The 27,496-nt window shown below is 46.6% G+C and overlaps 1 protein-coding gene across 1 annotated transcript in view; it reads left to right on the top strand.

Annotated features, from left to right (window-relative positions):
• Window positions 1-27,496, top strand: part of para (sodium voltage-gated channel paralytic) — a 229,289-nt gene that overhangs the window by 138,437 nt on the left and 63,356 nt on the right. Inside the window, exons 2-7 of the mRNA XM_070531852.1 lie at window positions 21,311-21,769; window positions 23,324-23,529; window positions 25,064-25,192; window positions 25,277-25,368; window positions 25,996-26,193; window positions 26,762-26,822. Coding sequence (XP_070387953.1) covers window positions 21,416-21,769; window positions 23,324-23,529; window positions 25,064-25,192; window positions 25,277-25,368; window positions 25,996-26,193; window positions 26,762-26,822 — 1,040 coding nt within the window. The 5' untranslated portion in view covers window positions 21,311-21,415. The remainder of the gene's footprint in view (window positions 1-21,310; window positions 21,770-23,323; window positions 23,530-25,063; window positions 25,193-25,276; window positions 25,369-25,995; window positions 26,194-26,761; window positions 26,823-27,496) is intronic.

Below are 27,496 nucleotides of genomic sequence, written 5' to 3'. Positions count from 1 at the left end.
TTAAGCTACCACTGAATATGTCATCCGGTACGACTTTGATATTTCCTGCAGTTTTCATTCTGGCAATGTTTTGTGGGCGCAGAATTATTTTCACAGTGCTAGCTGCACGCCTTACACTGTAGTTGAAGCGAACGCCGAACGGTGGCCGTACGTGCAGATGTAAACAAATGCTACGCTACGTTAAATGAATATTAAAACGCAGAAAGATGCGCTCTAGTGCCGCGACTATGAAAAGTGGCTTCCTGAGAATGGGTAAAGCGAATGAAAAAGCGAGCAGCACATGTCGAAATCCGCGGCAAAAGTCAACGGCAGCCACATTGGTGTGGGACTAGGGTCGTCGTCTCGCTGCAGTGTGGCGAAAATTGCCTCACTGTCTGCCAACGGCTGCGCTCCCGCTGACGCGCCGCCAACGCGGCCGTCCGCGGGAAGTCTGCAGGCTTTTAATGTTGGCACAGTGCGACAGCTACGTAGACGCAATGAAGAAAGCTGTCGCGTAAGGTCATCAGGCCGAAATCAGCGGCGTATCGGCCTAGTGTGGCCAGGCCTTTATAAGAATGCAACTTTCTCCTGGTTATAGAAACTATTGTGGATTCGCAAGAACGTTGGCGTCTTAGTGGCACGTGCAAAATGAATTTCATTGCCCTTGAAGACAGCAGCAAAGATGCATACAGTGCTCGCAGAAGCATAGAAGTCGCCGTTCTCACCGCCAGGGTGTGCTACCTCCGCTGTAGGGGCGCTGCGCTCCCAGCCACTCTCACGCAGCGAGACTGGATTTTTATCTCTCTCCGTACACATGCTGGCGACAACATTCTTGTCGTACAAGAACTGGCACGAACTAACGAGGAGGTCCTTGTTCTTAACACTTTTGTGACAGGCAGAAAGACGCTGTTGTCATTTATACACTAAGCGACGATGTTCATTTATAAGTATATGCACAACTGTAGATGCAAAACTATATATCATTCTGAATGTATGTAATAAACTTGAATTACATTGAAAAGATGTGTTTCTGGTTTGTTTGTTTGTTTGTTTGTTTGTTTGTTTGTTTGTTTGTTTGTTTGTTTGTTTGTTTGTTTGTTTGTTTGTTTGTTTGTTTGTTTGTTTGTTTGTTTGTTTGTTTTGTAAACAGGAAACAAGTGGCTCTCATATGCAAATTTTAGCAAGGCGTGGTGCATTTCTTGCTGCTGCCACCTGTACAAATTATATCTGCAAGATGCCGATGTGGTAATAATTTCAAGTAGGTTTTCGTCACTAGAAAACGAAGACCGATGGCTCCAAATTCTCCCCCATTTACGAGGGCACAGCTTAAATGTCCATGCTATGCACTAGATACTTATTTAGCTGACGAGTGAATCAGTATACGCGTGCTAAAAAATAATTATAAAAAAAACGACAAAAGTTGCTTTGAATACATGACTGCGTATGTTATTTTGCAAACACTACAAGTATTTATTCTTTTTAAAAAAAAGCTTTGTGTAGCGTTCGCAGAATCACGGGATATAACTGAAACAGGCCTGAGACACTGCTCGCTCTGCTTTCCTGCGTGCTGGCTGTTTCGTAGAACTCCCGAACCCTATAATGTCAGTGTCGGTAAATTAGTTCAGGTCTGTATTTCAACTCCGTCTGATGAAACGCTTCTCGCAAATGCTACGGCGGCGTCTCGTTCGAAGAAGCCGTACATACTCTGTCAGCGACACGACATCGTGTTTCGAGACGGACTGGAGTCGACTGCTATGAGGATTTGCGTGCGCCGTGTCGAGTGTGCGTTGTCTTATCTCGAGCCGCTAAAGCTTCTTATCTAGAAGCGCCCTCCTTAATCCCACGACAGTCTCAGCGGCTTATGCAGGGCACAGTAGGGATTCGCCGGAGGGGGATTCTCGTAGTCAGATTAAGAAGCCTTCGGGCCTCCTGCAGCGGACATACGCGCCGCGCTAATCGTGCTTAAACGCCCCGCAGCCGAGCCAGCGTCAATTGTTTTCTTTGCATTCGTCCCTTGTTCGGTGGTCACCGCGGCGTGCTTTGTTTGTTCCTTTGTTTCTTTTTTATTTATCCATAGAGACAACCTGGTCGAGGTACAGAGGTTAAATAGGGAGAATTCTTCCAAGAACACATTTAGCAAACGTCAAAAAGAAAGGTAAAGGGTGTGTTGTTTAGCATAGAAAATTGATGCACGGATCTCACTCGACGATGCATGGCGTAATGCCTAAGCGCGCACGTTGAAAACATTGAGTACACGTACATATGCAGCAGTTTCAGCTCCTAGGAGGTTTAGCGTCACAGGATAGCAACGATTGCCTGCAACGCTCCCTTCGCCACAGAAGTATGGCGCGACACAAGCCGCAGTCGGTCGATGCAACACAGTTTACTTCCTTCGTCAAATTTGAAGATGAGTAGCCGGAAGTGCAAATCTTCGTTTCGATTTCAAAGGCGGTCCGGACCATCGCTGAAACTTTTTTAAATGATGCTACGTAGATCCTCTGATAGCGCAGGAGATAAGAAAAAACTGATTTGGCTGTTCTCCGAAACCTCTCTGTGAGCCGTGTCGCGCTCGTACGCTGGCCGCGAACCACGCATCTTTATTCTCTTCCTCCTCGCATGGCTGCTAATTCTGCGATCGTTCTTAAGCTGTTGGATGGAAAAGGTCACTACATGCAAATGTTCTGCGATGTTCTCGCCTCCGTTAATCCGTCTCGTGTTACATACAACGTAGTAAGGAATGTCCGTAACGCTGTAACATTCTAGAAATTTCAGTAACAGACTTGTGCCTGATGGCTGGTGTTCGCTCTTCGAGCTTTAGCATGCCAAAGAAGGGGGCAAGCTATTCATCTTCCCGTTATTTCTTCGATACACTTATCACCCATGTAATCGCGAAGGGTAGCAGGAGTTTAGCACTTCTGTGTCTACCAATTTATGAAATGACCATGGCCGCTCGAGATATGCTATAGCTACAAGGTTCAATGGGAACTGATTACGCCTTCCCATCAACATCTCGTGTGTCGCTGACATGCGCACACGATAACATGCGTGTACCGGGCTAAGTATGTAATGCTCTTTCTTCTTCTTCTTCTTCTTCTTCTTCTTCTTCTTCTTCTTCTTCTTCTTCTTCTTCTTCTTCTTCTTCTTCTTCTTCTTCTTTTTTTAAGTTACGTTACGAGCGTTCTCGTATAGCAAAAGAGTTGCCCATGGAGCCGAATGTATATTCGCGAGCATCGTATTACTGCTGCCGACGCCTTCGTCAGCAGCACAGATCTGTGTAGCGTATTCTCCCATCTTAATAACAATTTCGCGTACCTTGGCAACGGATGTCACCAGCAATGTTGCTGTTTTTTAGTAAGCATGGGCAAGAAGGGGATGTCACCGACAAGGCTGCTGTGTTCTAATAAGCCTCGCGCATAACAGTAATGGCTAAATGCAAACGTCCAAGCTAAAAATACTCTCTTCGACAAAAACGTCTAAGGATGACTCGCATATAATTCGCATATCAAGCTTACAGCCTGTGCTAAATTGCGCTTACTAAATGGAATATTTTTTTTAGATATGTTCCACTTACGTAGTGGTACATAACTAAAACCTGCGTGGAACGCGATTAAGGACGCAGTGTAGAATCCCGGAGCACTTCACATTTCTCGCATTGTGCACAACGGCCACAGCAAAGGCAGCCAGTCGTTATCGCGTTCTTTCCCTGCTTAAGTGCCGTTAGTGCTAGCCATGATTGAAATGAAAACTCATTAAAAAAAGCCCGCTCTAAGCACACAGAGAGTTAGTGCATGGAGAGGTCATTCTAGGTGTTTGAGCCCTGCCTATTACGCCTGCTATTGTTAATGTTTTAAATTTCCCTCTTCATTTCTTCTGTCCGTCTTGTTGCTTCAATTAAGGTTAAGATCTCCAAGACAGTCGGTTATATCACAGCCTATTTTCCCACTTTCTCGTCACTAGTTAAACAAAACAAAAAAAAACGGCACGAAAAAAAGCATGCTGACGAGAGCCGGCTTCTGAAAAACACCACGCTCATCTGCCTGAGAAAAAGATGAAAGTAAAGTATAACTTCAAACAAAGCACATTACAGACCCACAGGAAATTACTTAGCTGATGCTGCCTACTTCATAAGAAGTTTGAACATGATTCAGTAGAACCCGCCACAACCGCCGCGGTAGTTCAGTGGCTATGGCAGTGCACTGCTGAGCTCGAGGTCACGGGATCGATTCCGGCGGCGGCGGCCGCATTTCGACGGGGGCGGTACGAAAAAACACGCTCGAGTGAAGTGCATTGGGTGCAAGTTAGGAAAACCCCAGGATCAATCCGGAGCCCACCCCGACTACGGCATGCCTCATAATCAGATCGTGGTTCTGGCACTTAAAACTCCAGTGTTTACTTCTAATTTTTAATGGTCTCCACGGTAGTTCAAGCTGTGGCTGTCTCAGACAGGAGAGCCAGTAAAGTGCGCAGTAAATGAGGCCGACAAAACTTACTTGTGAACGCGAGGCGAGAGGCTGCTGGTATCGATTCTCATCAATATTATCAGCAGATTGCCGTAATTACTGTCCTGGGATTATGGCGGAGGCAAAGATACAGATTTTTAAAAAATATCCCTGTCTTTTGCCAAGAACTAAAGTCATTAAGGTTTCAGGGAAGTGTCGCATCTAAATTTGGGATGCAGGATTTTAGCAGAAGGTCATTAGCAAACAACAAGAAACCTGAGCTTCCTGTTGATCTGAGCGAGATTAAATTTTCTGTTAATAAAAACTACCAGCTATATTTCAACATGCGCAAAAATGTGAGAAGTATTTCGCAACAATTCATTGTATTTTCCATTTTTCATTCCTTATCACTCGTTACGACCGATCCCAGCTGTAACAGCGCTGCGGCGACGTCCAAGTCATTTACGAAGGTGTAAAAGTAAAGAAAATGTAGTGGATCGTTACGAAACATGGTCCAGGTACTGATTTAGAACGGCACGGTGAGTTATCGTGTAATTCTGCGAAACACAAGCAATAACGGGTCTTTTCGATTCCCTGCACTAGCTGAACCAGATCACGAGGTACGGCATATTGTGATGCGTTTCAGCGGTGCAGTAATGGGGCCTTCAGAACCACGGCGTTTGTTTCAAACGATGCAGGAAACGTGCAGGGCTGGTACACAATTTCCCTGCACCCTCTCTACTATTACGACTTTGAGGTTGTACCGTAGCGATCGTCACCCTTTCGTGACAGAGCGTTGGTAGCGAAGACTCCGAGTCAGGCGTCGGTGAGAATAACGAAAGGGACTTTGTACATTATATACAGGCCATTATACAGGACAGGATCGGATCGGCACGGGGGCCGAGAGCTAACAGCAAACGCGACTGTTCCCGCTCGGCGACGTCCGGTGAGACTCCAACGCGTGACACATCTCGCTCCACGATTCACGATTCACTCACGATTCAGTTCCGCATAAGGCGATTATTTTCGCACTTGCAACCGCGGGAATTTCGGGTCGTCTACTCCAGTTTGTGCATAATTTTCTATCGGAGCGCCGCATGAAAGTGCGTGTCGGAGGAGTAACCAGTGAATACCGAAATGTGAAGTGCGGTGTTCCACAGGGCAGCGTATTATCGCCGCTTTTGTTTAACGCGGTACTCGCCGCGCTTCCAAGTCGTTTGCCTCGACACACTGACTTCCCTGTGAGCATAGCTGTCTACGCAGATGACATTGCTCTGTGGATCAGCGGCCCTTCGCACCTTGGTCCGCGGCTTCGTGCAAGCTTGCAAAGAGCTCTCAACGCTACTTCGGAGTACTTGGGTGAAGTTGGCCTGCTCATATCACCTGCTAAGTCGGCTGCGATAGCATATCACCCTAAACAACGCGCTCGTCGAACAATGAGCCGACTGTATCTTGACGAAACGCCTATAAACTGGGTGCGACAACACCGTTATTTGGGCTTAATTGTGGATGATCGCATCTCTTGGCGTCCTGCCGTTAAATCTGTACGACGCAAATCGCATTCCCTTCTTAAGTATGTGGCCGCCTTGACTGCTCGAGGTGCTGGTTGCGACCAAACAACGGCTCTTCAGGTGTACCAGTCATCTGTACTCTCAGGCATACTGTACGCATTACCACTTCTGAACATACCACCTAGTTTGATGGCCCAACTGGAGCGAGATCATCGCGTTGCCCTTCGACTAATGCTTGGCTTACCTCGTGAGGCGCAGTCTATTGCATTACTTACTGAAGCACATCAGTTACCCCTGAGGCTGCAAGCAGATCAGAGAGCTCTATATCATACTGAGCGTCTGCACCGCACATCGAATGGTCAAGCGCTTTTTGATCGTCTGATTCACCGCCCATTATCTCGCATGGGAAAAATTGCGGCATTATTTATGGATATCACTACCATTTCTGATCATGCTGCTTCAGATACGTCTCCGCCTCCAAAAGGTATCACGACACATGTATTCCCCATTTTCCTCACAATCCCTGGCATGCACAAGAAGTCTGATATGGCTGTTTCGGCAATATTCCAATTGGCTCAATCACACTTGTTCGAAAAGTTTCCAGATCATCTTCAAGTTTTCACAGATGCATCTGTACACAACGACGGTCAAGGCGCCTCTGCAGCTTTTTACTGCCCTTCAACTCAAGTACGACGTATCTTTCAGATACCTCATCCAACTTCGTCAACAACTGCGGAACTAGCAGCGATTAATGTTGCATTGAAATACGTGCTAGAGGAGTTAATTACATCGAAGGTCGTCATCTTTACGGACTCTCGTGCTGCCCTTAGCAGGTTACAACGCAGTGAGCTTGATTGTCCACTTGTGCGCAGTATTAATGACTCTGCGAGCAAAATTACATCACGTGGCGTATCTCTCGTTGCTCAATGGATACCTTCACACGTAGGAATCACCGGAAATGAAGAGGCTGATCGGCTCGCTTCAAGTTGCGTTCATAACAACTGTGACTGCCCAGAAATTTTGTGCAAGCTTGATGACGCTCGTCTGCTGATTCGTCGCCACCTACTCAAGCAGCATCCAGATCAGCGCGTCGCAAATGGAACGTTCCCGCCCCGTGTTCGTGGTCGAGGCTTGCCTCGTCGCGCTAGAGCACAACTGCTCAAGCTGAGGGTTGGTTGCGTGAACGTGCACGAACGTTTATACAGACAAGGGCGTGTGGAAAGTCCATTGTGTACGTCTTGTGGCTGCTACGAGACACTTCAGCACCTCATACTTGAGTGTCCCGCTTTCAGTGCGCAGCGCATGTCGCTAGTGAGAAACTATCATCTCCTTGGCCTGCGGTGTGCGACACTCGAGGAATGTTTATACCCCAGTGGCTGTGCATATAAACGTGATCAGGCCCATCGCGCCCTACTAACCTTTATAGAAGTAACTCACTTAGGTTCACGTTTGTAGCATAAACATTGAACATTGAACATTCTGTAGTAGCGTGACCTTCAGTGACCGGCCCTACTGTGTGTGATCTGTACTGTGTTCTAAGACTTCTTCCTTCGAAGATGGGAGGTGGCGGGTTCAAACACCTTATAGTGTATATTGTGAACCGACTAACGGTGAAACGGTGATTACGTGCAGCTTTACTTGGCGTCTCATCGTGGAGAACACAATTAGCCGCATAGCGAACTAGCCATGGATGTGGTTGATAATTGTGGAGGCTGCTCGACGCGGCGTCACTTTCATTCCGGATGCTGAGTTCTACTTCAGTCTTTAGATTTGTCCTGTTGCAGTGTCCTGTTGCTCTCCTTTCCTCTTTCCGTTTTCCTCCCCTCCTTCCTATCCTCTATTTCTGTGTTGCTGTCACCTCCCTTCAGAAGAGTAGGCAGGCGTTGTGCCCCTTCCGGTGGCAGTTGCCAGCCTGCCCCTCGCTTTCCCTTTCCTAATACCTGTGTATATGTGTATATGTGTTCAAAACAAATAATGATAATAATAACACTCCACTCGAGAGCGGCACTCGGCTACCGGTGGGTCGGTGGATCCGGTTCTGCAGGCGGCGGCGTAGAGGCTTATAAAGCCCCGAGAATCGATTGGTACTCAAACGGCCCAATACAAAGCCAGCACTCGACGGTCATCCGAGAGGTCCAAACAGCGACCACGCTGGCCACCCGCTTCAAAGTTGCCGTACGCGTTAACCTCCAGGGAAAAGGAAATACGGCGCCGGGCTGTCTAGCACTCTGTTGCACGTTTGGACATGTCGCTTGCCGATGATTCTCCTCAGGACGCCGCTGCCTGACGGCTCAGCATCTTGACTTGTCAAGGGAGAATTTAGGGCACTGTGCCTTTCGGCGCAGCCCCGGGTTTGTCCAAAGGGCGTTCGCAGGATAAATTCTGCATCTTGTAGATTCGGATTCCGGGCTGGTGGTACGGGCACAACACTACTGTCGGTACCGACTCGGCGCAGACGTACAGGTGCGAAGCAGCAGCGCAGCAGTCGACACCGCATACAGGCGAAAGGCCCGCTGAAACCCCACTTACGAGCATAAGCTCTGTCTGTGCAACTACGGGGTGTATTTAAGCTTATCATACGTGCGGTTCGGGACATCTCAAGCTTACGCATTCGGTGCACACTATTCGGACAAAATATGACGCCTGCACCGCGTCTGCACATCGGCATTCATTTCGAGTGTCGCGTTCCGCCTACACTGCAGAAATGGAGCTGCGAAATTTTTCGACTTCTCGTGCATCACCGTGAACTGATTCATAGTGGTGCAGGTGAATCGAACGGACCTGATATGGTGTTGCGTCTAGTCCCAATAGCTCAGCTGTCGCACACAAATAACACCCACATGTTAAAAGACACGAAACACATTACCCCGTGCGAATTTAAATGAGGGGAGCATAAGATGCCATCATTTCATAATAGACTCAATATACCACACAGCTGAGCTAACTACTCCAAGACGCATCTTTCCACAGCCTTCTTCGCGAAACCAATATCCTACACTTTACATTTTCTCATTTAGCAGTCAGCGAATGGAATCGCCTTACACGACATATCGCATGACATACTAACGGCGGCACTTCCGTTATTTCTCTTTCCCCCTCCCCAAATGTAGGGTAACCAACCGGGCACGTCCTTGGTTAATCTCCCTACCTTTCCCTCTTCGTTTCTCTCTCTCTCTCTCTCCCGTTACTGCACGCCAAGAGGCCGCGACGAATGTGTGCCCCATAAAGGGAAAGAAAAACATATTCAGTATTTTTCCTTGTCCCAATTTATTTAGAATGACTATTTCATTTTTCTATGTTTAATTATTCGCAGTTGACACTTTGTTAAATTCTGAACTTGTGACAATTTTCTTTGTATGCATGAGCCTACGCTGAATATATTGTGCTCATGAACTGAACGAATTTTGTTTGCTTTACCTACATAGTCGTTCAGAAGCTCTTTCACGCTTACCGACCATAATACGGCCTTTCTACACCGACTCTTTTAAACGTCAAGATAGCTTGCAGAAATTTCTTCTTTATACGTGTATCATGGTCATGTGCATACTTGTACCATATATTGCCTATACTTAATAGTGTTGATTGAGAAGGTTACCGTTCGCAGTTGTGCTTCACGGTCTATTATCTCGTAAATAATTGTTAGACTACTTAACATTGTTTTGCTTTCCGCCCTGTGTAGTGCCTTGAAATGTACGTTTAGGTTATATGAATGAATCAATGAAAGAATGAATCACTAAACTAAGTAATTTGTTGTATTTTAACATGCGAACCGAGACGTCTGGTTCGTGTACGTTATACTTATCAAATAAAGTATTGCAGTACGCTGCAGTCAAGTAGCGCGCGGACAGCGCAATTAACCCAAACTCCACATCGGGCGCAAGAGATAGCACATAAGTACAGCGGCCTGCTGAAATCGAGATATCGTCCTTGTGTAGGCGACATGCGTCAGACAGTATAAATGTTCTGTACATTAAGAACGAAAATAATGGGCACGCTCCCCCGCACCCTCTTACCCTCGTCGATCCGAGCTAAATCTTGTGCCAACTATATAAACTGCAAGTTAAGAGTTAATGCCATCCTTACTCCATTAATTTAACACATGGAAGATGACTCCGATGCGTTATTTTTTTTTTCTTGCGCTCTATTGAAGCAAGGAGAGCTTTTGCCTTTTTGCTGCTCACATGATAAAGTTTCTTAACACGGAGTGATCTGCAGATAGACGCAAAAGTCTGCATGCGTCATGTGTATCACTGTGGGCATAGACGACTATTAATCATACGTGCGGTATTTAAATATTGCAATTTGGTGCAAGACATCAACGCAGTGTCTCCTCAAAGAACCGAGCAAATTGTTTCATGATCGCCTTTTTCTCTTTCACCGCCTCGCAAGAAAAAGAAAGAAAACAAAAAAGCAAATACTGCGCAGTACGCGTTATTCTGTTTCAAGCTCGCCGGCACACATCTGACCCGATTGCAGCCTGAGAAAAACCACTAACGCAAAGAAAGAAAGAAAAGTACGTTGTTCTGCGGCCAGCCACACGCGCCACGCTTGACGTCACGCCGCCACCCGATCTCGTCCAATCTCGCCAGAGCGCGAGATCTGCGGCCTGCTCCAGACAAGCGGCGGCCCCGCAGGGGCGCAGCAACCACTGCACCAACGGCGCGCCGACTGCTCAGTGCCGCCGGAGTGTACCCGTACTCCTAGCGCGACCTCGACCGCGCGGCACCTTTCGGAAGCGCAGGACGCATGCGCCACTTTTCCCTCACTCTTCCCCCGCTTCCTTCCCCACTCCAAAATGCGTTCCCCGTGCCTCACGCCGTTTCCCTTCCTAAGGATCGCCTCTCTTCCCCGTTGTATTCCTTTTTTGCGGCTCAATTCCCCTTCCCTTCTAACTGGCGCCCGCTGTGCCCCGTCACGTCTTTCGCTCTTCCCTATCCTCTCCCACGCGCGTTCACCTTTCCCTGAGACGATTGGCCTACCCTATACCCTCGGCCAGTTTAGCCCCTCCTTGCTTCTTTTCCTTTGCCAAATGCCCCGTTAGGCTTTCCGGCTAAGGTTCCTTCTTAACTGCTTGACAAGTGAATACTGTGACGCTGTTATTGTTGAGCTCGCTCGCGTCTTCGTCTGTCGTAAAAAGCTGAAAGAGGGCGTGGCCAGAAGGGGGCATCTGCTCCCCAATGCACTCTCTCTCCCTCCCGTCTTCCCTAGAGCGTCTTCGGCTGAGGTCTCTCTGCCGGTGTTCCCTCTTTCTTTCGTCAGTGATGGGAACGCTTTATCCCTTAGCGCGCCGCGACGCGCCGTGAGGCCACCGCGACCAAGTCGTCGCCGTCGCGTCTTGCTCTCCAAAGTCAACTGCCACTCCCACCCTCCCTCTTTCTCAATCTTTGCCACTCCCACCTTCGCCCGGTCCTTCTCGCGCCAAGCCGATGCCCTTGCGCCGTTTCCGCCTGATCGACGGCGAAAGCGAAAGCGAAGAAAAAGCCCCCTTCGTAACCTCGCGCTTTTCATGAACACCAGCCAGCATCGCGTTTGCATTTTCTTTCATTGTTTTCACCTCGTTACTCCGCCGAAGAACCGGCTCGGGCTTGCCTTTGATCCGGCGCAGTTCGACGAGCTCGCGCCAATCTCGGCGTCCAAATCTTCACGCTGTCCGCCGCCCCTACGCTACGTTCGCTCACATCCTTCCCTAATCCTCCCTCCCCCCCCCCCCTTCGACGCCTCGGTCATCTCGCGAAGCGGCAGTAATTTCCTGCAATGACCCCGCCGTCGCTTTGTTTGCGCCGACATGATCGGAGACTGCGGCGCGTTTGCTACGAAAGGATCGAGCTAGGAATCCAGCGATCTTGTCTTTCATCACAGCGCACTGTTAATATTTAGTCACGCTCGTTCTTGGGTACATAATGTTGGTGCAACGCACGTGGCAAAATAAGCGATCTGCATATAAGAACACAAATAGCTCAATTCGTTCGTTGAGGCCCACGAATACATATGAACTCTCTTTTGCTGACATTGACAGCATTCAATATTTTGCAATAGAGCTTCTCTTGGGGACTAAATGGCACATACTTTAACAATAAAGGTGTTGTGCAAGATGCACAAGAAAAACAGGACAGAAAAGAGCGCAGGTCTGTCCTGTTCTTTATTTTTTTTCTTTTCGTGTGCATCCTGCGCAGCACGATTATAATTCGAGCTTCTCTGCACTGCACACTGCTGTAGGCACGCTGGTGGTTCGTACTGCACAAAAGCTAACTTGCAGAATTTTATTTCGGCGTGTAGGTATTGCGATTTCTGGCGTTTATTGCGATAAGCAGATATGTAATCTTGAACCCTGTATGTTGTAGGCTAGACCCATACAAGAGCTCCTTACATATACCATATCTCCTTACATCATATCAATAAAGGATAGGTTGAATTTAGTGGTAGAGAAGGGTAAGCGTTTCATAAAATATTCTTTTCTGCTAAATCCACAACATGTTTCACGTAACAATCATAGAACATGAAATGAAATTTTTGTTGGTTTCTACATGACGTTGCCATGACAACCGCAAGTGTTTCTGGCAAGTAAGGCTGCTTGCCAAATTTCCAGAAACGGCTTAGGTAGGCGTTTAAGCGCATGCATAATTACGCCGACAGGACCATCTCTGTCTCACATCGCAATCTTTTTTTTGTTGTTGTTGCTACGGTGCCGTTGCCGCAGCATATATTACAGTATATGAAATACAACCGCACAAACTGTACGTAAATAGGCATGACACTAAATGCCATGGAAAAAAACAATTATTGGCAATAATAACCTAGATTACAAGAACAGCAGAAACTACCAAGGCAAGATTTGGGTTTGAATTCACCAAAGCTTTTTATTTATAAAAGCTATTTGTCAATTATAGGCCACATTCACTAATAATTCTACTAAAGATTTAGACCGGCTCCTGTTCTTACGAACCGATCCCGCACAGCGAGCTGTTTGCAAAATTATACCCTTATTAATTGGTTTGGGAAGTCGGGCAGAATCGGGCTGAAAAGGATGCTCGTATTGAGAACTTGAAAAAAATGTTTGAAAAAAAGAAGAAGAATGCGTCGCGCGTGCGTGCCCGCAACACCGTGTGGTCCCAGAAGGGTCCATCGCAGCCCGCAAATAACTTTCATGCCTCCTCCCCCCCCCCCCCTCCTTGCATTTCTAACAGACTTCCGTTTGCTGGGCGTCTAGTGATCTATCCCGGTGAGAGGGTGGGGTAGAGCAATATATGAAATAATTCTGCAAGTGCACTTCTCCGCACATATAGTTTGACCTACACAAGATGGCGGAACATCGCCCTAAATATAGAAATGAAGCAGAAGCGCACAAGCTGGTGCCGCAGTACTGGTCACCATCTCTACCTTACTGTATCCTCACTGCTTGCAAGCCTATACCCTTGGCTCAATGGGGCTGTAAGCGAGCGGTCGGCCACCGAGTGTAGGGCAACCTTAATTTTCTGAAAAAGCCTACTTCCAGTATTTCGTATATTCGCGATCGCCGGCGAACTCGCCTGTAAGGCTTCCACCGTCGCCTCTCAACGCATCCCCCGCCCCGCCCCACTCACATCAGCCCTTGGAACAGACCAAGTAAAAGAGCAGCGCTCCCATATGTGAAGAACAAATTAAAATTCGTTTATAGAAATTGGCATGTAGCCAATGAGGAAACGCTTTTATGTAAGAGAAGTTTTCTGCATACCTGAAACACCTATTCACACTTTTTTTTTGCGAGTGCCGTCGTAGGAGCGTTCGTGCCATTACCACGACTATCGCTATCATAATTCTGATAATCTGATAATTGATAATCTGATAATTGAAGTAACGATCTTACACAAAGAAACTTAGTGCGGGCCCAGAGACCGCATTCATGCATGAAAAACTTTTCTTACGCAAGGACTGTTCGTGAGGAGAGGTGCACCCCTATTGTGGTGCTGAACGTATTGGTGCAGAGCTGTAGACGTTTGACTACCGCACGGCCTGCAATGCTACACCAACAGCTGCCAGCTGAAAAGTATAATATAGGTAATGACCGACAACGCAAAGGTGGCACATGCACCCACGGACACGCATGAGCGCATGACTATATTCATAAAATATCATTAAGGCATGCAGCATTCCAGAAAACTAGACGCGCTTACGGCGCGCGCAAATGTCACACCATGCTTATCTACGAGCCGAGATTGTACTGTAGACACGCGCTCAAGTCGCACTGCACGCGCAGCGTATCTCACAAAGCTGATCCGTTTTACGAATAACGGCTCCAATCACAAGAAGCATGTTGCGAGTCCAAGGGGACATCGCTCACGGAACACACCAAGCCTGACAACAGACATTCATATTTAAAGTAGTTCGTGTGGGTCACGTTGAGCCTAATGCAGTGAAAACGTGTTCGATCTTGCTGTCTAATGTTTCGCGTCATCGGAAAGCCACCGGGTGAATCGATTTCATAAAGAGCTTCGTACTGAAGGCTCTCGTCCCACCAGACAGACCATTGTGAACGCGACGCGACAAGGAACCAGAGTCGCTGTGTCCCTCCATGAAAAGAGCAGTGAAGTTGTCTCTGAAAGGGGAAAATTGGCATCCGCCTAAGGAAAGCCATACGGGTTTCTCAGAAAGAAAGCTTCGCAGTTGAAAACAAATTTGTCCTGATCCGGGATTGATGATGATGATGACGATGATGATGATGATGATGATGATGATGATGATGATGATGATGATGATGATGATGATGTCTCTGTGCGCGGTGCCTTGGCATCGCGGCCATTAAGAACGTCGCCTTTCTTGACACAGTGGGTGGCCAACAACCGCAGCACAATATGACCGAGTATGCAGATTTTAGTGAACAGCCAACCGGGCACGTCCTTGCTTAACCTCCATACCTTTCCTTCTTCGTTTCTCTCTCTCTCTCTCTGATTTTGTTTGTGAATTCAATGACTGTAGTGCAGATCGTGAGGAGGTGAAGATAACACGAGGTTGAGCTCTTTGATTCAGAAAATAAAAAATAACTACGCGCACTGCTGCTAGTTTCATGACTGAAGTTGAAGTCCTGTGTTTGACCATGACATAGATGGTAACACGCACTGACAGAATCCATAAGCCAATGGCAGATGATGCAGGTTAACACAGCTGTCACGGTAAATTGATGATATATAGTCCGATCTGTTTGCAATGAGCGGCACAAACCTCACCAAGAATATCACTGTGCCGGAGGACGGAACGAAACCTTTAATGTAACTAGTCAAAGTTGCCTCGAAGTCAGTCGGAGTGCTCACTGCGTCTAAATGTGTTTACTGGCCTAAAAAGCCCGCGTCTTCACTCCACGAAACCATCTTTTTCATTTCACAGCAATGCGTAATCTGCATATATAGTTGTTTTGAGAAGTTTGTTTTTCATGTTGTCCTACAGCTAAACAAGTTTATCATGAGATTCTTGGTTTTGCAGTCGGACTTGATGACATGACCTCCCGGCTCACTTCAATGATAACGAGAAGTGCTGAATCCCACATGCAACACAAGCGAAACGAACAGTGTAGACAGAAGTGAGGATTGTTTACTTGAGAGCTCTGATGAAGGCTCAAATCCACTGGCCATGAAATGAGCTTTAGCTGAATGAAAAATGTTACAGACTGCCCTGCCTTATATCTTTGCAATGAATGATACAAACACCTGTGTTTTCCTGTCCTTCTAACTTAGCCTTCAGGAATGCGTTGCATCGTCATCTTTGCCTTTATCTTGTGTATCATTTCTCGGTTCTGTATGCGTTTTGTCTGGCTATCATCCCTCCTTTCACATCACTTCAATCACTTTCATTTCAAGAAGCGAGCCCTGTAGGAATCGGAACTGATGTCTTTATTTTTAGAGCGTAGCCAGGTGCCCATTCCTGCGGCGCACGTCGGCGTCGGTGTTGTACCTCGTAACCGAGCGAACGAGAACAACGAAAGATGAAAGCGAACTCGCGGTGCGCTGCGGGAAATAAAAGAGGGTGAAAACGAAAAAAGCGCGAGGAAGAAAGCGATGGAGGAGGGTGCAGCGGCACCATGAGGCGGAAAGCGGAGGAGGAGAGTATGACGGAAGCGCGAAAAGAAAAGTGTGGTGCAGCGCAAGACGCGCTTTGCGGCGACGATGGCTACGAGATGGCGCCAGAGTAGCGAGCGTCGTCTGTATCGAAACAAAGCGCTGCATGAGCGGAGGTCTGTCTGCGGCAGCTGCTGTGAATCGCGCCCACGCGCTGTCTCTCGTGATCTCCCGATTAGCAACGCAGTCGCGCCACACTTCGCTCCGTTTGCGACGTGCCGCGCGGGAGAGAGTGTCCGCGCCAGCCAATAAATCGGGAAATGAAAACACATATAGACCTGCGCTCAACTTTCGCATTAGGAAGTATCGTAATCGTCGGTGATTTTTTTAGCAATCTGTCAGTCTCATCAACATGCCTATTTTGAACCTTGTTGTTTTTGTCACCAAACAGTAGCATAGTCAGCTCTTAATTCTACACATGTTTTAAATCTGGTCTAAATTATAGGTCGTGTTTTGACCCTGCTAGCAACCTGTCTTCAGTTTTTCTCATACGATATATTGCAAATTCTGTGGGTGTTTTGACATCCACACCATGACGCGTTGCCCTGGTTATGCCACTTTAACAAACCACAACCTTTATTGCCGGTATACTTATGTTGGGCAAACAATGACAAGTGGATCGATGTTTACTACACTTGTACCGACACAGAGCTCAATGTTCATGTGAAGCGTTTTTACAAGTCAATTGTTCAGTGTATGTTCTCGTGCTGTCTCCATGTTTTATTTTTCTTCTTTTTTCCACACGTGCTGCACTGAACTCGAGTTCCGGCACACGGTGTAGGCTGTGTCGCGGCAAGTGAAGCGTTCCGTATAAAATTAACATTTCGTCATCCATAAAAACCCTAGGTGTAATATTCACAGCGCATATGTCCTGGAATGAACACGTTAGTCATGTTTGCTCAAAGGTACGTAAAGTTGTTGGTGTGTTAAATCGGAATCGAAGTGCACTACCCTTTAAAGTTAAGCGTCTTATTTATCATGCTCTTTTCCATTCACACGTCAGTTACTGTTCACTTATATGGGGTAACACTACAGCGCAAAATATTCAAATGCTGGAAATACTTCAAAAGAAAGCAATTCGGGCGGTAGCGAACGTTTCTTTTTTCGAGCATACGCAAAGCTTTTCCAACAAAAGAGAATAATCAGAGCCCGTGACATATATAAATTGAAAACGTTACTGAGCTATAGAAATGCTATGCTGGGAAAACTCGACTCATTCCTAACCCTGGCAACTCTACAACAAAAGAGAAGTACATATTCATATCGTCACTAGGCACTATGGCACATTCCTTTCTCACGTACTAATTATGGCTGCCAACGCCTTAAACATACACTACCTTCCCTACTTAACTATTTCAACCAACAAAATGTCGATGTGCTATCTCTAAACAAAACTAAAATATTGGATTTGTTCTTATACATGTGTATTGTTAACAGCTCTAACAGTTCCGCAAAACTTACCATGTACTTTCGTTGCGTTTATACGTTCACACTTGTAACTATTATTCCTACAATCCAGGTTTTCCGCGGCAGTGATTGTGCCCGGACCTCGTGGCAGGGTTTGGGTTGTAAACTGGATGCTGTAAGAGTGTCTTCGCGAAAAAAAAAATCGAGGATGTGACGACGCCCTGGGCTACGTTTGGTGTCTGTCACGAAAGCAGCAGTCTATATGCAGATTATCTTTTTTTTTCTGTTTTTTAACCTGGACGCACATATGTATTTGCAAGTATGTAAACTAATTTCGAAAAAAGAAAGAACATTTCCTGATGGTAACTTGTGTTTGTTGTATACCTCTGTGAAATTTGTTATGTTTATTTATGTATGTGTATGTAAAAAAAATCCGCGTGTTGATAAAATTGCATAACCAGGCCTGGAGTGTGGCCTGATCCCGGTGACCAGAACCGGTAACGCACTCCCTCACCAGAGCAGGATTGGCCACCCTGGTGCAGTACTTGGCCACAACCTCCTATATGAACAATACAACCAAACCCCGGCCCTCAGTCCCCAGCAGCTGCGAAGCAACTGACCACGGCGGCGGTCAGACCTGCGACGCTGCAGAGGGTGCTAAGAATCACTGGCTCCGGACAGGCCGCCATTGGAATATGAACCTGGCAACGTTTAACGCTAGAACGTTATCTGGTGAGGCGAGTCTAGCAGTGCTATTGGAGGAATTAGAGGGCAGTAAATGGGATATAATAGGGCTCAGCGAAGTTAGGAGGCCAAAAGAAGCATATACAGTGCTAAAAAGCGGGCACGTCCTGTGCTACCGGGGCTTAGCAGAGAGAAGGGAACTAGGCGTCGGATTCCTGATTAATAAGAATATAGCTGGTAACATACAGGAATTCTATAGCATTAACGAGAGGGTGGCAGGTCTTGTTGTGAAACTTAATAAGAGGTACAAAATGAAGATTGTACAGGTCTACGCTCCTACATCCAGTCATGATGACCAGGAAGTCGAAAGCTTCTATGAAGACGTGGAATCGGCGATGGGTAGAGTGAAAACTAAATACACTATACTAATGGGTGATTTTAATGCCAAGGTAGGCAAAAAGCAGGCTGGAGACAAAGCAGTGGGGGAATATGGCATAGGCACTAGGAATATCAGGGGGGAGTTATTGGTAGAGTTTGCGGAACAGAATAATATGAGGATAATGAATACCTTCTTCCGCAAACGGGATAACCGAAAGTGGACGTGGAGGGGCCCGAACGGCGAGACTAGAAATGAAATAGACTTCATACTCTGCGCTAACCCTGGCATCATAAAAGATGTGGACGTGCTCGGCAAGGTGCGCTGCAGTGACCACAGGATGGTAAGAACTCGAATTAGCCTAGACCTGAGAAGGGAAAGGAAGAAACTGGTACATAAGAAGCCAATCAATTAGTTAGCGGTTAAGGAGAAAATAGAGCAATTCCAGATCAAGCTACAGAACAGGTATTCGGCTTTAACTCAGGAAAAGGACCTTAGTGTTGAAGCAATGAACGACAATCTTGTGGACATCATTAAGGAGTGTGCAATGGAAGTCGGTGGTAACTCCGTTAGGCAGGATACCAGTAAACTATCGCAGGAGACGAAAGATCTGATCAAGAATAGAACTGGCAGAACTTTCGAAGTTAATCAACAAGCGAAAGACAGCTGACATAAGGAAGTATAATATGGATAGAATTGAACATGCTCTCAGGAACGGAGGAAGCCTAAAAGCAGTGAAGAAGAAACTAGGAATTGGCAAGAATCAGATGTATGCGTTAAGAGACAAAGCCGGCAATATCATTACTAATATGGATGAGATAGTACAAGTGGCTGAGGAGTTCTATAGAGATTTGTACAGTACCAGTGCCACCCACGACGATAATGGAAGAGAAAATAGTCTAGAGGAATTCGAAATCCCACAGGTACCGCCGGAAGAAGTAAAGAAAGCCTTGGGAGATATGCAAAGGGGGAAGGCAGCTGGGGAGGATCAGGTAACAGCAGGTTTGTTGAAGGATGGTGGACAGATTGTTCTAGAGAAACTGGCCACCCTGTATACGCAATGCCTCATAACGTCGAGCGTACCGGAATCTTGGAAAAATGCTAACATAATCCTAATTCATAAGAAAGGGGACGCCAAAGACTTGAAAAATTATAGACCAATCAGCTTACTGTCCGTTGCCTACAAACTATTTACTAAGGTAATCGCAAATAGAATCAGGAACACCTTAGACTTCTGTCAAGCAAAGGACCAGGCAGGATTCCGTAAAGGCTACTCAACAATAGATCATATTCACACTATCAATCAGGTGATAGAGAAATGTGCGGAATATAACCAACCATTATATATAGCTTTCATTGATTACGAGAAAGCATTTGATTCTGTCGAAACCTCAGCAGTAATGGAGGCATTACGGAATCAGGGTGTAGACGAGCCATATGTAAAAATACTGAAAAATATCTATAGCGGCTCCACAGCCACCATAGTCCTCCATAAAGAAAGCAACAAAATCCCAATAAAGAAAGGCGTCAGGCAGGGAGATACGATCTCTCCAATGCTATTCACAGCGTGTTTACAGGAGGTATTCAGAGACCTGGATTGGGAAGAAATGGGGATAAAAGTTAATGGAGAATACCTTAGTAACTTGCGATTCGCTGATGATATTGCCTTGCTTAGTAACTCAGGGGACCAACTGCAATGCATGCTCACTGACCTGGAGAGGCAAAGCAGAAGAGTGGGTCTAAAAATTATTCTGCAGAAAACTAAAGTAATGTTTAACAGTCTCGGAAGAGAACAGCAGTTTACAATAGGCAGCGAGGCACTGGAAGTCGTAAGGGAATACATCTACTTAGGGCAGGTAGTGACTGCGGATCCGGATCATGAGACAGAAATAATCAGAAGAATAAGAATGGGCTGGGGTGCGTTTGGCAGGCATTCTCAGATCATGAACAGCAGGTTGCCATTATCCCTCAAGAGAAAAGTGTATAATAGCTGTGTCTTACCAGTACTCACCTACGGGGCAGAAACCTGGAGGCTTACGAAAAGGGTTTTACTCAAATTGAGGACGACGCAACGAGCTATGGAAAGAAGAATGATAGGTGTAACGTTAAGGGATAAGAAAAGAGCAGATTGGGTCAGGGAACAAACGCGAGTTAATGACATCTTAGTTGAAATCAAGAAAAAGAAATGGGCATGGGCAGGACATGTAATGAGGAAGGAAGATAACCGATGGTCATTAAGGGTTACGGACTGGATTCCAAGGGAAGGGAAGCGTAGCAGGGGACGACAGAAAGTTAGGTGGGCGGATGAGATTAAGAAGTTTGCAGGGACGGCATGGCCACAATTAGTACATGACCGGGGTTGTTGGAGAAATATGGTAGAGGCCTTTGCCCTGCAGTGGGCGTAACCAGGCTGATGATGATGTAATTATGTATATGTATATATGTATATATGTATACATTGTTTTTGCATTCTTATGATATATGCGACGGAGTCTGTGTTAAATAATAAAACGCAAGGTAACAGATTGTAATTGTATACTGGGAGTTATTTGACACAACTGTATTATAACTAGTTTCTATGTAATAACACGAAAATGTCTATGTATTTCTGTGTAAAAATACTCTTATATCCACACTTCATGAGTGATTGTATTGCTACACTAGCCGCTACCGTGCATATCTGGGAGACCGGAGCTTTGTCAAGCCGAAGCATTTTCGGCTTTTTTTCCGGCTCTCCCTTTTTCACCTTGTAGCGAGTGGTGAAAATAAAAAATGATGATGATGATGATGATGAAGTGGCTTAAGCGTCTCTTGTTTCCTTCCGCGCAGGCGTAGCGGCCGCGGCGGCAGCGGCAAGAGCAGCAGCAGCAGCGGCGGGCAGCGCGGCGGCGACCGAGGAGGGGGCGGCGGGGCTTCCCCGGGCGGCCCGCAGCGATGATGCGCGGCGAACCCGCGTCGGCCGCCGCGCCGTCGCACGAGGGAGCCCCCCGCGAGCCGGAGGAGCCCGAGGAACCGGTGCAGTTGTTTCGGCCTTTCACGCGCGAGTCCCTAGCCGCCCAGGAGGCGCGCATCGCCGAGGACGCTGCACGGAAGGCGCTGATCGCCCAGCGCATAGAAGAAGGCATCCCGGCCGGCGACGACTACGTGCACCACTCGCGAGAGAACAAGGACGCCGATCCGGACTTGGAAGCCGGCGGACCGCTGCCGAAGCGCATCATCAACGACTTCCCGCCCGAGCTCATCGCCACGCCCATCGAAGACATCGACAAGTTCTACGAGAACAAGAGGGTACACACGCACGAACTTGTTTTGCGTACCACTTCATCCCTCTTCTACTTCCTTGTGCCTAATTTATTCCTTCACCCTCACTCGTTCCCTTATCCGTTCCCTTATCCCTCCTCTCGTTTGTTGGAGCTGAATTCACAAAGCTCTTTTTTTCGTAAAGGATCTTGGCCATTGACTGGCTGCCATCGCTAATAGATAGTGGGTCCAGCATCGTACTTGGCTAGAATTTTCTTTTGCGAACAATTGTGGCATAAGAGCTTTTTGTTAATACCGACGCAGTTGCTTTTCTTTCCTCAAGCTCGCGCGGTTGATTGACCGAATGCTCAATTAAGCTGTGCACGGGCTATGCTGACGACGGGGATTCCGTGCTACGATTACGGGAGTTGGAGGCAGGTTAGGGGCAGTGACGAAACTCTTGGCAGTAGCTGCCTGCCTGTGTCGGAAGCCGAAGACCGCGCGTACTCTGCCTTTCCCGCTAGCACAACTGTGAGAATGACCGTGGTTCAATCTCGAAACATGAGATCGCCTAACACGCGAATCATTACAGCTTTTCCGAAGGCAGTTGTGCCCAGCGAATTAAATTGTGCGAAAATCAACAACTGCGAAAACACACGGGCCGAACCTCATGCATACAGTGGCGCAACACAAACGAGAAGTAATCTGCAGAAATTATAACTGAGCGCACACCAACGCCCCACATTTATTTTTTCTTATTTCTTGGCTAACTGCGAGCCGAAGGGTGCGCTACGATACCTTATGCAAAAGTAACGGACACCACTGTTGATATAGAGCCACGTTCTTGCCTCCATTGGCCAAGCAGTCGTGGTTTCTGTTTGAGATTTTTGTTATTGCACGGGCCGATACGTAAGTAAGAAACGGCGCCAAATAGGCCGCCAGGTGGTACTTAGCCGCAGCTTTAAAAATTTATGCAAGGCGGAGTCTCTTACTTTTGCGCGCGGGTGGGCATTTCGACATCGGTGCGGGCCCCGAAATGCCGCTAAAAAAAGGGCCAGCGATGTGCCCTATCTACGAGATACTCACTCTGAGTGAACTTGACAAGGTTTCCACTTATGCTGCAGGGGAAAGCGAGCACAAACATTTACTGGGTTGGGATAATGTAGCAATTTCATTCCAACACGATCCCTTTTCGCGTTACGTCAGTGGTTCGAGCCGTGCTTCGCCCTCATTATCACCGGGACCGGCCGGCCGTGAAGGGCTGATGATAAGAAAGGAGCAGAATCCAGCAAAAGGAGTACGTACGCTATATCGGACCTTTGTGGCTACGTGCAGTTACTTCCACAACCAACGTTTTTTTTTTTTCTTTCTGTGTCACCTCATCTGCTTTCACAACAATGCGAGGCGGTTGTAAGCAGTTACATTTCAAAGCTTAACGATCATATGCGAAAATGGTGGTAGAACCATACTTCATCTCTGAATAGCTGCATAAATCTAGAACATGAACATTAAAAGGACCTTCGGGAGTGTCTCAAACCCAATGCCAGAATTGCATTTTTCCCACATTTGCTGACTTTGCCCGACTGTACTGCTTCTTCGCAGACGTTCGTGGTCGTGAGCAAGAGCAAGGACATCTTTCGGTTCAGCTCGACGAATGCGCTGTTTCTGCTAAGCCCCTTCAACCCGGTCAGGAGACTGGCCATCTGCATCCTAGTGCACCCACTTTTCAGCTTCTTTGTCATCGTAACCATTCTCGTCAATTGCGTCCTCATGACCATGCCCAGCAACGACAAAATTGAACAAACGGAGTGAGTAGCCTTGACTTAAAGCGATGCTTGTTTTGGCTCAGAGGCGATACTCAGTGAGCTTACAAGACAGCTCGCAATGAAGAATGTAACTGAGCACATGAGTCAAACTAAACCAGAAAGGACGGCGCTTCATTTCCCAGGGCCATATTTAAAAAACGGTACAACATAACTATTTCGAGTACCATGAAGCACGTACCAAAATTCGCGTCCCGGTTTCCGTGGCTGATTTTAGGGAAAAAAAAGATTTCTAGGAGCAGACTACGATTAATCGATCACGTGACTGGAAACAATATGACCGCGCACAGTCGAACCGGCCAAAAGCAGAACATTTTCGCCAGTGCGCATAAAATTAAGATGAGCTTGTCTCAGTGCGCGTATTCAGAAAAACTTATCTTACAGTGGCAGAAAGATCCCCACCATCGTGGGGGTCTTTCCGTTGCCACGCTGATAGCTATCATGAGTAGAGAACGCCTGAACGCCCATCAGGGAAGGCACTTGCGTAAGCCAGGCTTTGTAGATACAGGCCGGATTCTTCTAACCGCAAGTTTGTGTTCCTACCAAGATTTTATAGGTAACATCGCGAATCGGTTCTTATAAATGGTGTTAAAGTATTATTAACGTTGTTGCCTTCTCATAAATACTTGTTTCGTTAAGTGCTACTTTAAGTATTTAATATAGGAAAAGTTGTGACTTACGCATTGAAGGATGCGTATACTGTAGCGTTGTTTTTCGTTTGGAACGCACTCAAAATACTCCAAACATTTTGTTTCTTTAAGTACCCCAGTGTAAAGTTAAGATCCGTCACTTCATATCTCCCTTTACAAAGATGGCACAACGGTGAACTTAGCACGGACTTTTGTAGAGAGCAACGTTTCGGCATCTATTTAACTGTGTGCTGCTTTAAAAATTCTGCGGCAACGCCTATATGAAGAATGGGCAAGTGAACTGGGCGTTGATACGTTCATTTAATGTAGCACTGCAACGACGTGCGTACCATGGCCGAGTTGCTTTCCAATGACTGTCTGCTTTGACGGGGGTTAGGCAGAACATATTTCGGGCCCCTGTCTGAAAATGCGATATTCAAGCAGCAAAGCATGCACGCCGTAATTCAGGGTAGATGCACCCAGTGAAAAACACTGACAAATTCGCAACTACTTTCTTCATCTTCATTGTGGCTGAAGATTGAAATCAGTTCAGCGACTGTGCAGTTAAGGGTGATGAATAACGAAACGAAATAGCGAGAAAGCTTGTTCCTTAACAATGGAAGCAATTTCCGTGTTCTGCATATGCTAGCAATGTAATGAAAATGCTGGCGCGAAGTTTATTAGCTGTAAATATGTGAACCTCCGATACGTGAACCGTACTCGCGCATATCTTTTTGTGTGTGTGTGTGTGTGTGTGTTTGTGCAAGTACCCTTGTTATGTGAAAAATTGCAGCCGACACAATTTAAATGTGCGAGCATCTCATGGCAATCGTGAACTTAAAGACAACCAAATAAATAATGTGCTCATGTCTTTTCTCTCTCTCTCTTAGGACGATATTCACCACAATCTACACGTTTGAATCATGTATCAAAATGATTGCTCGAGGATTTATTTTAGAACAATTTACATATCTTCGAGATCCATGGAATTGGTTGGATTTTGTTGTTATTTCTCTAGCGTGAGTATCTCCGCCATCTCGGTTTGATTGTTTTAAGAGAGCTACTTTTACTAGCCGCACTGACATGTTTACTTCGTCTTGCAGGTATGTTACAATGTTTGTTAATTTGGGAAACCTGAGCGCCTTGCGAACCTTTCGTGTTCTCAGAGCCTTGAAAACCGTAGCCATAGTTCCTGGTAAGTCCATCACGTGGATTTCTGTAATATACGTTTGTTGCGCGCTAAACAATGTGGAAGCGCCGTGTCCAAGCAACGAAAGTGCTAAGACTAAATGCACCCAAAGTAAAGCAGAGAATGGCTATTGTACAATGCAATAATATAAGAAACGAAACATTTGCCATTCTGAATAATATTTGCCTTCAATCAGAAAAAGACAGCTTATAGCTGTAGAAATTTACATGGCCGCTGTGCGGGTGCGTTACTTTACCACTCTTAAGTTTTCTCAACTAACGCTTTCTTGAGGCTTAGCAAGACTGCGTGCTCAATGGGCAAACTGGAGATCTGATTTCAATCCAAATCGAAGCGTAATGTGAGGCCTATGTTCCACGTGAACCTTTTCCGAATATTCCTGAACTGCTCTCGGTTGTTCAGAGCTCGTTCTCTCTGCTGTACTGAATTCCAGTGATCAGTTTCATGTTCTTTCAAATTGGCTGCCTCTTATTTGCGTTACCTTAGCACTCTGTTGTTGTTACGCAGACCTACGCTTAGCAGCGAGCGCGTACGAATGGTGTATTTAAAGCCACGTCGTGGGTGTCCCTCTGGTTCTAACGAGATACGATTTGGCCTTCCTTCCACGCTTTGCAGGTCTCAAGACTATCGTCGGAGCCGTGATAGAGTCTGTGAAAAACCTCAGGGATGTGATCATTTTGACAATGTTCTCACTGTCGGTTTTTGCCTTACTTGGATTGCAAATATACATGGGGGTACTGACGCAAAAATGCGTACTCATACCCCCAGCCAATCTCTCAGATGCTGAATATGCAAGTTTCATCGATAATGAAAGTAAGTATCGCACGCCGGCTGCTCGGCTTCTCCTCTATGCCCCGTTCGGTTCGGCGGCCAGTGCACGTGTTCGTCCTCAACGAGCTACAGAGATTGCTGTGAAAATTGCACGCCTTCCTATCGCTTCCTATCGCCCGTGACCACGCATACACCTGCTGTGTACGTAAACTGGGATACATAGCGCAAAAAACGACACAAGAACAAAACAGGGACAAGTGTGTTCCTGCTTCGTCCTTGTGTCGTATTTTGTGCTATGTATCCCAGTTTACGATTGAACTTCCAACATGCCCAAACTTCTTCCCTGCTGTGTATGCCTGTGAAAGCAATCTCGTGCGTCGCAAACGCCGTGTACTTGTTTACCGTTGGATCAAACGCCCTTATTTATTGCACACCTCTGTTTTTATGCTCTCTCATTTCTCTTCTCGTTCCTCTTTTTCTTCTTCTTATGCTCGTTCTTCACTCTGCTTCGCCTCAAGGCGTGGTCACGTGCCGAAAGCAAGAAAGTAATCGTGAGGCATTGTTTTCCGGCGCTTCTCTGACGCGTCTCTTCTCTTTATCTGTTTTTCAGCAAATTGGGCTACTGATGATGATGGCATGCATCCATTGTGTGGCAATTCGAGTGGTGCAAAGTAAGCACTTCCACTCTCGTATTCTGTACCCTGTGTTGATAAAGCTTGTTAGTCCGTACGCTATTACACCACAACCAGTTTCACCTGCAGCGTATAGAGTCATTAATGCACTTAATGGTTCATCGGGCGCGACTAACATTGTCACTAACTCAATTTTCTATCCTTCGGCAAGGCGTGTCGGTAAACGCTGCTGACGGACCGATCGATGCTTGATGTTTTGAGAACGCTCATAATAGTGTTGTTCAGTTTGTAGCGATATTGATGTGACCCGCAAATGTGATTCCTCTTAGAGCGCTTCGCTATACATGCAATGTCAGAATGCCGCTAGCGATGCTAATAAAGAACTTATCGAAAAAAATTAATGCACCGATGCGGACGTCTCTACGCGCGCACATGTAAAGTAAATAAGTAGCCGGCACCATCTATGAAGTCACTATTTCCTGCACACAGTGTAAAATTTCTGCAGCGCAAAGCACTGGAGGGCGGAAATTTTACACCATGGACTTAAATCAACTCGACCAAACGCTATTCCTATCTCCTGCACGCTGTTAATAGAAGAAAACGCGCGTGTCAATATATGCACCATGCCTCCAAGTTACCCGCAGTGTAGCCGGTTCAGACGCAGCTATGGTGGTGCCCCGCGTTACGCGACGGAGACGGCGTCACGTCATCCA

This window comes from Dermacentor albipictus, chromosome 1 (assembly GCF_038994185.2).
Source record: "Dermacentor albipictus isolate Rhodes 1998 colony chromosome 1, USDA_Dalb.pri_finalv2, whole genome shotgun sequence".
NCBI classification, from domain to species: domain Eukaryota; kingdom Metazoa; phylum Arthropoda; class Arachnida; order Ixodida; family Ixodidae; genus Dermacentor; species Dermacentor albipictus.
Note: the sequence above shows the minus strand (reverse complement) of the source record. Positions and strands in the feature narration are given on the sequence as shown.